The following is a 14712-nucleotide window of genomic DNA, read 5'->3' as shown; positions in this document are numbered from 1 at the left end:
GTCTTTTCACTGGTGACTGTGGTGGGTGGATTACTGTAGGCAGGATTCCAGTTTTAGCATCGTTATTCTTACTTTGCCTAAAACAGATTTCTGTGGTACTTGGCTTATCCACATCGCCTTTACCTTTGTTACACATTTATCAATGGTAGCAGCAAATACAGTGAAAAAAATGATTTTTCTCAGCTCAGTAAAGCTGCAGTGGACCACAGTGCAGGTAAACTTTGTCTACAACCTGCCGAAGGACCTCTGGAGCTCTGGACGGCAGCTCGTTCTGCCCAGGATCTGGCCACTTCCCTTCGCCTGCACTGTTCATTGACATGTCCAGGTTGCTGCCCACCTTCTTGCTGAAGCGGTGTTTGACCAGCTCAGAGTCTTCTCTTCTGCCTTGCTATTGTGCTCTGTGGTGCTGAGCAAGCTCTCGCTACCTTTTGTGAGCCCGCTTGTGTTACCAAAGATCCCACAACTACTGCTACTTTCAGTTACTCTTCCCATACTAATGTGCTGATAGCACTGGATTTGTCCATATAAGAAATTACCTCACCAGGTCAGACCAGAATTTGATCCTGGCTAAGAAACAATAGGAAATGCCCAGAGATGAGTACCAGAACAAGAGAGAAGACCAAGAACAAGTCTGATGGGGGTTGGTTGGTTGGTTTTAGTATTAGGTTGAATAATCAAATAAAATCAAGCATATGCATATATTGAGCTGTTTTTCTGAATGCTAGATTTTTCTCAGGGATAGATACTTGTTCTTGCTACTGTGCATGTGAAGACACTTGTGAGCATGTATGCGAGCACAGACTCATGAAGAGTCCTTGCCAATAGCAAATGCGAAACCTCTGTGGAGGAAAAGGCTGGTGTGCTTAATAATCTCTATGAAAGGTTGAACAATGTATTTTAAAATTGAATTTATTTGTCAAAATTTCTCCCATAATCCTCCAAACTTGAACCAATCAACAAAGTATCCTGACTGTCCATACCTTTGTCAGAAACCCTGAGCTCTTCTTCACTCTAACACATTGCCCTCAGCTGCTTGGGTGGATATTGCAGAGCTCTTCTGACCTGAGAAGCAGCTCCTCCTTGTACCTCAGGAATGATGATGCTGTGTCCACACTCCTTACCTTTCCACCACAGGCAGAGGAGTTGTTGGTGGAATCTGTTGCCTCAAGTCTCCATTGTGTCATGATGCCTAGGAAGGAAATAAAGAACTGGACACCTTCTGTACAACAGGATACTATGCAGGTTTCCTTCCTCTTCAATGCAAATTGTGGTCCTCACAATCCTATGAACAGAGGAACATGTTCATCCTCCTATAGAGTGCTCTAGAACTGGGGCTAGAGGAAGGATTTGACCTTTCTTACTAGGAAATTGTAGGTAAATGCAAAGTGCACGTATAAAATGATGGACTCTGGATTGTTAGTATCCAGGAATGTGTTTTTAGTGTTCTGATAGCTTCATTAATGTGTTGGCTTAGTTTTCATCTAATGATTAGAAAAGTATATAGAATGGTAAGACATACTAGAAATGGAGTCGGAAACATCATGATGTCACTGTAGAAATTCATGGTGCATTTTTAGGTTGGAATTTCAGTCCCCCAAATCAAAAATACATAGCAGAAGTGGAAAACTATCAGAGAAGAGTGACAAGGAGAGGTATGGAGCAGCTTCCCTATGAGAAATGACTAAGATGACTTGGGCTCTTCACCTTGAAAAAGCACCGGCTGGGAGAGGATGTGATAAAGGTCTGTATTAGGAAGTGCATCAAGAAGGATGATTGTTCGCTGCCTCTTAAAAGCAAGAAGTGGGGGGCAGGAGTGTAACCACTAGGTGAAAGATCAAAATAAATAAAAGGAAGTGGTTTCTCACATGCATGTAATTAGACTCTAGAGCACTGTGGATGCTGCAGGATGTTGTGGATGCTGTAAATATACAAACGGTCAAAAAGCAGGCACCTAAGTTCCTGGAAGAAATGTCTGCCAAGGACTGTTAACTATGAAGACACTACTTCTGCCTTAGAAAGTCCCTAAGCTGAAAGTTTTTAGAAGTTATTAGAGGAGAATGTTCTGGAGAACTTTCACTAGATGCTTGCTTTTTTGTTCTTCATACTCTTCCTCAAACATCTGTTGTTTGCTGCTGTAAGCTAGAGCAAGGGGTAGGTGGGCCTCTGATCTCACACCAGTGCAGCCGTTTTTGTTATCTCTGACATTCACCACAAGTTCTAATACGATGTCACTTTGCAATTTGCTTGCTTCCCTTTTTTTGCCTTTCAGAATCCTTCTGATATATCCCTGGGCTTTCTGGTGGCTCCAGCTATCCTCCCTCAGCCACCTCATACCCTACGTGCAGTTTAGCACTGGGAGCAGAGAGAAGAAGTCATCTGAGTAATGAGCTCATGGCTAGTCAGACACAAGTTGATATATGGGCTAAACACACAGATTGGAATTCTTTCATAACATCTTGATTATGAAAAGATAACCACAATATTTATATCTCCCCAGTTACTTGTAACACCCTCATAGTGTGTGGGGGACTGTTTTTGTTTTGTTATTAAAGCAACTTTCTCATTCAGTGCTTTATTGCATGCAGGGTTTTTACCAATAGAACTTTAAAAAAATTGCTTTGTGCCCCACTTACACGCTAGGTAGTAAAAAAGTCCCAGCATCACAGTCGGCGTAGATTTTTAGCAAATTCTCTCAAAAGTATTCGCTCAATGAGCTCAAGATATTGTTTTCATGACAGCTGGTGCATAAGCGCAGCCTGTAAGGGGAATTTTATGTGTGGTGGTGCCAAAGGTTAAGCTTTGTCCTGATAAATTGTGGTCCTGAATGCTAGAAATGCCAGGTGCTTTATTTGTCACTGAAGCAAGTGGCTGGAGAGCTTTGAGAAACTTCCCTGCTTTCCAGTCCTGGCAAAGCCTGGTATTACAGTAATTTCCTGGAGGTGGATGAGATTTGCTTTGATATCCATCTGTGCTTTCCTACATCAGAAGACCTGTACATCCTCTTCAGTTAGCACACGGTGCACCTCCCTGCAGAGGTGAGAGCACTGGGTGTGTGATATAATAGCGCATAATGTTAACCACAAGCTTTTTATAGCAGAGCTCTTCTTAAATGTGAAAATTTCCATACAACTTTTTTTTCATGCTACAGGGTGTCACATTTCAAAAGGCAGTACTATGGCAAGCCAGTGGTTAGTGTATATGATTATTCTGAAATTAGTAAAATGATATAGTGATAAAAATGTTGGCTTTGTGTGCATTAATTTCTTGCTGGAGTGATTTCTTAGGTTTACAAGTAATTTTGTTGAAAAGTACACTATTATTTTGCAGAAAGAACTTAGGCTACAATAGAGAAGATTTTTTTTTTTAATTACTTGTGTTGTATTACTAATTTCCTTAGAGTTTGCTTTTCACTTAAGGTTGAGTGACAAATGGTAACAGATTAGGTTATAACAATATATACATTTAAGAGCTATATATTCTTTTCTCCGTCTGTTGTATTCATAGAATGAGTCCTCAAACAAAATATTTTTCCAATAGGGACACAAAACAAATGTCTACCTGTTCACAAATAAAATGCATCAGATTCTAGAAGCAGACATTTTAGACATAGCTTGAGTAGCTTTTTATTGTTGTATCTTCTGCAGAGCTGCTATTCTGAGGTGCTGAAGTGACCTTTGGAAACCTGACACAGTTGAGAATTGTCTATTTGACATATATGACTCTGGACATTGGTGTAGATGGTTAATACTATTTCTTCACGGAGAAAAGAGTACAATCAGCCTAGAGAACTTGTCCCACAATAATGTGTTGCTTTGAATGAGATAATTTCAAAGAAAGAGATATCAGCTGATTTTTGTTTTCTGTCTTTGAGGTTGGGATGGTGGAAGAAATTTTGCATGAAGTGTGAGCTTGCAAACACAGTATTCATACAGATCATTCAAGTGATGGTAAATGATGCTGATGGAGGCTCATATGCGAGTGGTGAGATTACTCACTCATGGAGGAAAATTCTGTGTTTGGGAAATCTTGAGGCATGGCAGAAGGTAGATCTGTTCCAAATGGCTTTTCAATTTGGGCTACATATTGAGAAAACAGTTATTGTCCTTGGGTGGTACATGGGCAGAGATCTCTCTGGACTTGGGAATTTGGGATTTTTTAATTTTTTGAATTATTATCGTTATTGTGGTGCTGAGGCATTTCTTGGACACATTAGAATTTTTCGCAGGTAAAACACTGCAAATGGCACTCAACCCCAAGCGAGATGCAGCATAAGCAACTTCCACCATGTTGGACAAAATAACCAATTCCTAGGAAGTTAAGTATGGGCCCTGTATGATGTTCCTATGGGGAATGATTCCTCCTGCTTCTGGGCAGCAGCATAAGGCTCTGGCATGCTCTTATCCTGCATGTACTACTGCTGTCCCACTTGGTGGGCGTTAAACCTTCTTTATGCAGAAATCATTGTTCTGAGACTTGAAATTAGCCTGTTTCATAATTACAGTGCATGTTGTAGGTTGTTGAAATGTTAAGAGTGTTCAGTTAATGCAATGTACTCTTCCAAAAAATGCTCTGGGCATTTTACACTTGGTAAAAGAAAAGGAAAAAAAGCCCAATAAAATACCCAGGGAGAGCAAACAAAAAAAAATGTTCTCTGATTTAAAATGATCCAGAGTCATCTTGAGTTCATGAACCAGCACCACCGTTTGATGTCAGCAGAACTCAGCGGAAGTGTGTGGTTTGTGAGCTAGCTGCTGCCATAGAGTCACAACTTCTCGCTGGCTGAGCCCGTGGATGGGCTGCATGGGGCAGACTGCAGTGCAAACCTGCCGACTATTCAGCAGCAGGATTAAGACCCTACCTCAAGTTGAAACTTCAGCTACTTTGTAGTGTGCCGTGCTGTAAGGGTCTGCAGTGTTTTGCATCTTGAATGGTGATAGACCACAGTTAACGGAGAAGTAGGCGAGGACATCTCCTGCTTCCACTCTGCCAGATAGCCATTTCATCATAGGAGGGAGGAAGAGAAAAAGAAAGCTACATCCTTTGAGAGAGAAGCAAGCTGCTGCTGGAAAAGTGAAAAAATAACATTATTGCCTCATGTTCCTTTAGCATGTGACCAGTTACGGCAATTGCTGATTGTCTACATACCAGAAAAAAAAATGCCCTGCAGTATAAAAAGTTCACAGTCTCTACTTCAAATGACCTTTCCTCTAAAGGCAGTTATTAAGGAAGTCGACTACTAATACAACATTTAAATATACTTTGCTGAGCAAGAAGAAAATCAGGGAGTACAAGAGAGTTGTTTGTTTTTATTAAAGCCCGTAGTGAACTTCGTTTTCTTTCCATTGTCTCTGTGTGACTAGCTGAATGAGTTAATGTCTCTCATTCTTTGAAAATAAGCTTTTAAATATAATGAAGCAGATAGAAGAGAAGAAATTTAGTAGAGGTCACAGAACATTTGAAATGCCCGTTGAACACGCCCCCTCCCTGGAAGTGTTTAAGACCAGGTTGGATGGGGCTTTGGGCAACGTGGTCTAGTGGAGGGTGTCCCTGCCCATGGAAGGGGGGTTGGAACTAGATGATCTTTGAGATCCCTTCCAACCCAAACCATTCTATGGTTCTATGATTCTATGAACACTTTGTCTGTTAGAAGGATGCTACAGAGTGTCCTCTATATCCTACAGAGCAGGGCAACTTCTGGTTGTAGAGAATGTGCAGCTGGAACAGATACAGAAAATTGAAGTCATCAGTTGTGGTATCTCAGGCACAGGGGCAACACAGGCAGCTCAGGACCACAGGGATAGCTTGGGGGAGTGATTTTTTTTTTCTCCCAGCTGTTCCAGCTTGATAGACTTTCTTTGCTGTAGTCTGTATCTTTCAAGCAGATAAAAAGAATTAAGGCGTGTATGTGTGTTTCTAACATGGTTGCCTATGTTGCAAAGAGAACAGTATGAGTAATACACCGTGGCAATGCAGAGTTGTCTGCCATGATGGTGACTGAAATTCCCATCCTGCAGAGCTTGTTCGAGCTGAGCAATACTATGAAGAATTTCTGGAAAAGGACACAGTTTTCATTCCATTAATTCATATTATATTAATAATTATATTCTTCATATTGAAAAAATATATAACTTGGGAATAATATATATAATATATCTTTATTATAGAGAGAATATACATTATTTTATATATGCATATATAAATATAAAATATTTCCACTTAGCCATCCACCTGTACACAAAATAGTGAGCTTATTACAAATTTCTTTTTCCTTATTTCTTTCATTTCAATTAGTTATTATTTCTATTTATTGCTGGTCTTTTTAATTTTCTATTGGGAGGAATCCATCCAGTGAGAAATAGGGAAGATTTAAGTAGAGTGCTGTGAGTATTCCTCTAACTGCAGAGTTACTGCTAAGTCTGTGGACACCTGTGCAGGTCTGAAACAAATGATTCCTTAAGGAGAGTGTTTTTAGTGAACTAATTGCAGGTAAGAAATGGGGTCTTCGCCTGAAAGTGCATATATGTCCTTTTTTTGCTTTGTGAAAATGCTGAGTAGCCATTAATTTATGCGTTACCCATGTAAAGAGATGATGAAAACTGAGCTGAGAAAGCTCTTGGTGGTTATAAAAGTACTCGAGTTATGGAATACATAGGCATAGCAAAACCATGGTACACGTAATTCGGGTATCAGTAAAACCTACCTGCCTTAAATAAAAAAAAAAGCTGATCACATATCTGCACAGGAAAATAAAAATAAAACCATAAACCTCAGAGTTCCTGTGAATGATTTGCTACTAACGTCAGTATTTTTTTAGAGAATGAGATGATTTAGATCAAGCAAACATTCTTCTGACATTAGTGACGTAACAGCCCGGTGTTCAGAGAGATTTCCTGTTTACTTTGGGTCTGAACACGGACATCTACAGAAAGCAGGTGCTAAAATTTTCATTCCACATCTGCGTATAAAGACAGGCCAAACTGTTCTGAGATCTGTAGCAAACTTTATATACATTTTTGTTCTTTAGAAAAACGGGGGTAGTGACAGTTTAAAAATCTCTTCAGATCAGAGATGTCTCAGTTTGCTGACCAAGCTAATTCCTCAGTTTTAATCCTGTAATGCAGAAAATGATCAGGCAATGTCAATTTGGCAGCCTTGTGAGCTACTGTCATGCTTTTCCTAACTGGGAGCTTTGTTAGCAAATTCACCTGGAGTCAAGGGACCGAGTGTCCCTTAGGGATGAACTGCTGCTCACTCACATCTGAAGAGTTCACAGATGGCAGCAGGGCATCGTGGTGAAATTCAGCACTTACTTTTATGCTGTAAATTTTCACGCATTTTTTATTTCAAATCATAACTTCTGTGAGTGTTCACAGGTAGAAGCAAGATGTCTTTTTATAATTTGTGCATGTGATTCATGGTTTTAAGTTGCAAGCCTAGTTTTAAATGTATACTTTTTTCTAAAAGGCAGAGATAATCTTCCTGTTGCATTATTTTCCTAATTATAAAAAAAAAAAAAAGGATTACATTTAATAACTTGCTGCAACTCTTCCTATGCCTTTGAAAATATGAGTGTATTGATTTCCATTTAGCTGTCCAGTCTGTAGCGAATGGAGGAGTCTCTTATAAAACAGACCACAGTCAAGATCTTGTACGGACTGAGATCAGAAATAAGTATTTTTGAGTGTTTTGGTTTGCTTTTTAACTTCATATGGTTGCATTTTGACAAACAGTGTCAGAGATGTGAAAACTTGCTTCATCTCCGTAATACAACTGTTGTGCAGTCTGGAGTCTGAAGTCCTGAGGTTACTTCTGAACTCAGGTCAGCTCAGCTTTGCTGCCAAGGCAGGAGGCCTTGTTTAACTCCCAAGTGATACAAATCTAATAGTAGAAAAACACAGCTTGCAATAAAGTCCCTAAGTAAATTTTGTTTCCGTTTTGATGGTCTCTAGAAAATGAGATTACTGATTGTTTTTGTTAGCTGACTTCGTTAGATTTGTATCCTGTGAGTATAAAAAATGTATTTCTAAATGCAGGATTGTGATACCAGCATCTGAAAAAATCCCGACACTGAGATGTGCTTTGGCATTAAATTATTGTGTGTTTAGAGATTCTGCAACCATTACCTTGATCTGTTAGGTGAGAAATTGCTGTATGTGAAGCTGTTTAGGAATTTACATTGTCACTAGAACCAAAACTGGGTCTTGGAGAGCACGTTTATGACAGCAGCAAACATATAGACAAAGTAATATATGGCATATCGTAGGAAAAGTGTAAGATTTTGCTTGTAGAAAAAGAGAGGAGAAAGTGGAAGGAACAGATTGCGGCCAGCTGCAGTAAGAATGAATTTGGGTCGGTGGGAAGCACTGATCAGAGAGGCAAGTCCTGCTCTGCAAGGGCCGGGCTGGGTTCAGCAGAGCCAGCACACTGAATTAACACGGGACGGGATTAATAATCTTTCATTCATGGCTTTTACCTCAGTAACAACAGTAAGGTGTCCCTGGAAAGCTCCACTTGCCCACGGCTATGCCTGAGCTAATAGGGCTGATCTGAGCTGAAAGCATCTGTGGGGTGGTTTATTTGCAATTTGGATAACACACCATTGAGTGTTTTAGTGGTAACTATAGAAAAAATGGGAAAGAAATACAACACAACACACCTTTTAAAATAGTGCTTATCAGCAGTTTAACTTGTAATGAATTTGATGCCACTTAAATTATTTTTTTCCAGGCAAAAACTGCTTCTCAAAAATGCAGATGTTCCTGTTATCATGAATACATATTTTAGTCAGAAGGTGCTACTCAGTGAACATTCAGAAACAAGAGAGAAGACACATGGTCTTACGAAGATGCCTATTAGGAAGAATATTCTGTCTTTGGCACAGACATTCAGACTAGATGACGCTGATGATGAGTTACACCAGGAATCTTCAGATAATCAGGTAAGGTCCATTTGGTTCACAGTTTAGCACTTGTTAAGAAGTTGGTGAGCAGATGTTTGGAAATCATAACAAAAACAAAAATTCTAAACTACTGACCTATTCAGTTTCTTCTTTCATTTACACAAGGCTGAATAATATGCAGTGTTTATTTTAATAATATTTTCTTAGTGGAGGCTTTTGGCCCATCCAGATGCTGAACTGCTGTGAGGTTATTTTGCTGAAGTCTCACTACTGTGCTAAATAGTAATTGTAGCTTGTTTTTTCATTGATTTTTCTCTTATTCTTTATAGCTGAATAGCCAGGCTTTATTTGAAATAAAATCTTTTTTTCTGCTAACTCACTCAAGATAGTATTGTAAACAAACATTCCCTTTTCCCACGCCTACTTCTTAACTCATTTCCTAATTGATCCTGTCCTTTCTTTAGAGCATCTATTGGTAACACACACACCCCCCCTTTCCCGCCCCTTCAATTTGTTTTCTTTCCTATTTTGACTTTGTTTATATTAAAATGACTACTGACTGTGCATGTCTCTAGCTGTGGTTGTACAAGCTGAGGTATTTTAAGGGATCTGGTTTTCTGATAGTCTGTGCCAGCACTTTCTGAAAGTAAGGCTTTTGTAAAGGCTTTATATTGGCTACCCAAAGTCATTCTTAATACTTGACAATACTTAATATTTGACAATTTTGGCCCTACGAGTTTGATGAACAGCACTGAGTGTCAACATTTTGTATTTGCTTTATATGTAATTCCCATTATAGGCCTGGGAATGAAAAAGTTACATAAATCAAATCCTAATCTCTTTACTTGCTTCAACTCTATCTTGTAAAAAGCTTCTACTGTGGTATTCAAAAACCAGAACAATTTACTTGTTCCCCTCTTGGTTCCTAACGAACAAAACCACTTCATATAAAACTCAGTAGACAAGTTTTATTGCAACCGCTTCGTAGAAAAGGGGTAGTGTTGTACCACGATTTTCTTTTAAATACTGCAAATTCTCCTTCTCTACTGGTGGATGATACTTATGGCACAGTCTGTAATACTCTGAAAGCCTTTCTTGGCACCCAGCTTTTTATAAAAACAGGTTTCATTATGAAAATAGAAGTTTGGCTCGTGCTGGCAAGGAGCCTATATATATAGACCATGTTAGTCTATACTTGCATACAATTTTTACTAAAAGATATTTATTTTAAAATTAAAATTAATGAAATTACTTATTTATATTAAGGCAAAATGTAGCTTTATTCATGAAATTTATTTTGAAAGTTTGGAAGTTTTTATTCATAAACCATGTTTTGGAAGTAGTGAAATAATAAATTAAAGTTTGTACTTATCAAGTTTTATATGTTTCATTAATCATCTAATTCTTTTACATTGAAATGTGTAAGTCTGAGGACTAACTTACTGTTCTATAAAACTAGACACCTGCTCATTTTCAATTTAATCTGAAAGTCTGGAAGCATTCAAGATGGATTTTACCCCTTTTTTAGAAGAGGAAGGAAAAGGGGAAAGAAAGAACATCAAAGAAGTAAAAATGAAACTCTAATGAAGGAGAAGAATCATAAACACTAATATAAATTGTTTTCCTGTTGGCGTCACCCTCATCTCTCATGGATTGAGTTAGCTCAGTCCAGAGCACCAGTTAAATACAGGAGAGCACTGTTTGCTCAACTCTCCTGAGTGGTCATTACAAATCCACAATAAATACTGGCCATTAGTCTGTAAGTTAGTTTAGGGGCAGTAAGTATTTTGAAACTGATTTTGCCCTTCTTGCCGTGATTTTTCATGCTGAAGTTTTACTCTTTAGCACTGCATTGCTTCAAGGTCCCGTGGAATGCTTCTGTTAATGTGTTTTCCTTCACTAGGTTTCTTGTGCTCCACAAATCCACAACTGTGATTCAAAACAGCATCCCTTAGCACAGACTGGTGCTGTTAATGATTCTCTGCTTGAAATGGTGGAAAGCCAGGGAGCAGTGGGATGGAGAGAAGCGCAGGTACAAGTCGTTATCCAAAGGGTGTACTGTTTGCCTGCAAGAGAAGGTTACAGAAGCCACGTTCAAGGAAACAAGCCTCTTTGTGCAACACCCGTCATAAATTCAGATCCGCCAAATGTTAGGTGAGTATTAAGATGCATGAGAATTTTCCTGTTGAGGCTGTGATATATGAGAAACCGAAGAGGAGGGAGTTCAGAAATGTCATTCTTAAGTGTCAGCTCATAGGGAATAAGCATGCTCAGCAATGTGCAGGGCTTTTGATGGAAGCGGTGTAGTTTTTTAATAGGTATAGTGTGACACAGAAGTAGTCCTGCCCAGAAGAGGGAAGGATCTGTCTATAGTTCATGTAATCAACAGATGACAGGAAGATTGAAAATGAATTAATGGAAAGTTGATTTAAAAACAGTGATGATCATCAACATCTTATATTGTTCCTTGAGTTTCACAGAGTAACTGTTACTTCCCATTTACCTATTTTAGTCTCCAGTATGCTCTGCTAGTAAGTTATGCTCATCGAGTTGTCTTTTGAAACAAAAGAGAAATACATAGAGAGATGGAGAAATGAAAGGCTTTTCTGAAATGGGGATTTTGCACCAATACCATTAGAGAAATGTAGGTATACACATGTAAACTTTCATTATGAAGCCACTGGAAAAAGCTCCTGTTGACTTCTGGAAATCTGGAGGTCACAGCAGTTCAGCTCCTCTGTAGTAAAAAGTGATCTGGTATCAAAACATTAATGCCAATACAGAAATCTTAGACATAAATCCCATGGAGCATACAGCTTTAGACCAGTGGTTTTAGCCTCTTCTGTTTTAGTCTTTGCACCCTAACACTGGTCTGTTTTCGGTGCATGGAATCAAAAATGGGACCTTGTTTTCATAAGTACAAAAGATATGTCAGACAGAGTTTTCCTTCTGACTAGTACTGAACTGTTGAATCCTCCTCTTCTCCTTTTATGATCCTCAAGGTTTGAAACCAAAGACTGATTTCAAAGCCTTTCTCAGCAACTCTGGGTCTGAGATCACTGTGTCTATTACTGAATTTCCTTCCTTTGGTTTTGCACTAACTTTTGGTTCATGCTGGCTTAAAATTTTAAAAGGTATGATACATTAGATTTTGTTTTCACTCAGGAATCTTATTAAAGTGAGTTACAGTGGCAGAGCTTATATAAAGCTTCGAAGTTCAACCTTTCAGGACATTAGGAGATTTATCTTTCTGCAGAGTTTAGAACCTGAATGGAGATTTGCAATTAGTTTAAAAGGTCCCATTGAGAACTCTCCAGATGTAATTTGCGATAGACTTTGAAGGGATTCTTCAAAGGTTTGAAGAATTCGAGTTCCTCTAAGCCACCCTGCTGGTGGATAGTGGCATGCTCGCAGGTCCTTCTTCCTGAGCTTTTGAAATACTGGAGTTCTCCCAATTCTTGCTACTTTGTAAGCCACTAGATAATTTACAGCACTTATTGATCAATAATATTCCTCCAGGAGGAATTTAGGAAGATTGTTCTTTCCTAAAATACAAGCACAGAAAAGTAATTATCAACAGCTTTGTCCTCAGTTTTCTTAAAAGCTCCTTTACATATAATAGTTATATTGACCTTAACTTGCATCATTTTTTAAAAAGTAATTGGTACATCTTGTTGTGTCAACTCATTGCTTTATATTTAATCCATTCTTGCTATAATATATATTTTTTTAAAAAGTGAGAAGAAAAGTATTTAATAGCCCCACATCAATATGTGATTTTGAGAACAGTATTCCTCCGTATAGATTGTGAGACCCCACCTGGAGTACTGCGTCCAGCTCCAGGGGCCCCAGTACAGGAGAAACATCAAGCTGTTGGAGAGAGTCCAGAGGAGGGCCATGAAGCTGATCAGAGGGCTAGAGCACCTCTCCTGTGAGGACAGGCTGAGAGAGTTGGGGTTGTTCAGCCTGGAGAAGAGAAGGCTCCAGGGAGATCTAATTGCAGCCTTCCAGTACCTGAAGGGGCCTACAGGAAAGATGGAGAGGGACTGTTTATCAGGGAATGTAGTGACAGGACAAGGGGTAATGGCTTTAAACTGAAAGAGGGTAGATTTAGATTAGGTATTAGGAAGAAATTCTTTACTGTGAGAGTGGTGAGGCACTGGAACAGGTTGCCCAGAGAGGTTGTGGATGCCCCATCCCTGGAAGTGTTTAAGACCAGGTTAGATGGGGCTTTGGGCAATGTGGTCTAATGGAGGGTGTCCCTGCCCACAGCAGGGGGGTTGGAACTAGATGATGTTTAAGGTCCCTTCCAACCCAAACCATTCTACGATTCTATGATTTTCTTCCAGAGGGCTACATTTGATCAAAAGTCAGGGCAGCTGACAGTCTGTTATTCAAACTGATTTTTAACAACATCAATTCTAGCAGAGTTCAAATGATAATACCGCCTCCATATCTCCTTTCCAACTTTTAACCAAAAGTATACTTAACTTGCAATCACACACTTTGAGGTAGTTAACCTGCCTGTGCCCACACCCTTCACAGGAATGCGGTGAAAGAAACCATAAATCTCAGCTTGCACTTCATATGTCAAGCTTAAAATACAAATAAAATAAAAAATGAGAGTCCATTGCACATGAGTACATGCTGTAGCTGGGTATTCTCACGTGTGGTTGTTAAACTGGCCTCTTGGAAGTTCCTCAAATTTTAGAGACGTCCCAGCTCAGAAAAGAGCTGGGTGGTTGTCCTTCACAGCTATCAGACTGCTTTTTGGATCCTGAAGAGAAAAATCAACCCACTTTCTCTTTTGCAAAGAAGAGAAAGAACACTTCTTTTAAAGACTGAGGAATGGAAACCACCTCATACTGCTTTATCAGCTGCTGTTTCCATGGCTGACAAGCATACACATGAGACTTTTCTCCTCTATCAAAAATGTCTGTGTCTGTCGCCTGATAGTGAGCAAAAGGGTCCAACACCCTCTGGCAGTCCTTTGAACCAACTGATGGCTCATTCTTTTGTAATTAAAAAACACTCTTTTCTTTGTAAACTTCTTTTTGTAAAGTAAAACTGCAATGAAAGCAACATTTGTATTTTATGAGGCAGTTGCATTAGATAGTTCATTGTTTCATAAACAAAAGTTTCTAATTAGATATTAAGGTAGATGAATAGTTAATTGATTTGTATTTTAGGCTGTTTTATTGTATAACTTCTTTTGTAGCACTCCACAATAACCTAGATGTTGTTGCCACAGGGAAGCATAAAAAACACGGTAAGCTGAAGAGAGGCATGAAATTAAATGGGGAGCAGGGGAAGTGAGGCATTTTGTGCAAGGCATCCAGTTTCTAGAAAGAGACGCAAATTGTGGGAGAAACCTCTCTTTTCGTTGTAAGGAAATGGATTCATTTAATTGGTTAAAACTAACACTGGTAAAGCGTAGAGATTATGGTAATGCCTATATGCATCTAGCTTTTATTGTTCATAAATACACACGTATAGAATGCTGATAGATAAATGGATACATCTGATGGGTTTAAGTCTGTTTAGCTGAACTATCTAAAACATTTTTCAAGGACACTGAGAAATCATTACAGAGACCGAGAAATTTTCCGATTTCTGACGTACGTAAATCGGTCCCACGTTCCCTGCAGTACTGTCGAATCATTGGCCTTTCCCCCTGTAATTAACTGCTCTCGCAAGTGGACTTTTCATGCTGAAGGAGTTTCATGGGGGAAAAAAAAGAACAAAATATGACTCGCCGTGACTGTCTGCCCATTTCCAGCATTCCTGGCATACTTTTTGCTGCCTTTTCCCCT

General features: G+C 39.1%; 1 protein-coding gene across 4 annotated transcripts in view; it reads left to right on the top strand.

The window, feature by feature from the left end:
* The window catches only part of SPIDR (scaffold protein involved in DNA repair), a 209261-nt gene that overhangs the window by 127647 nt on the left and 66902 nt on the right, over nt 1–14712 (top strand). For all 4 annotated transcript variants that reach the window (XR_008575700.1, XM_054815154.1, XM_054815153.1 and 1 more), the window contains exons 9-10: nt 8728–8938; nt 10803–11053. Coding sequence is in view for 3 of the 4 variants with exons in the window: in XM_054815154.1 (XP_054671129.1) it covers nt 8728–8938; nt 10803–11053 (462 nt within the window). In the remaining variant the exon portion in view is untranslated. The remainder of the gene's footprint in view (nt 1–8727; nt 8939–10802; nt 11054–14712) is intronic.

Source organism: Grus americana, chromosome 2 (genome assembly GCF_028858705.1).
Source record: "Grus americana isolate bGruAme1 chromosome 2, bGruAme1.mat, whole genome shotgun sequence".
Classification (NCBI taxonomy): Eukaryota; Metazoa; Chordata; class Aves; order Gruiformes; family Gruidae; genus Grus; species Grus americana.
This window is presented reverse-complemented; position numbering and strand designations above follow the sequence as displayed.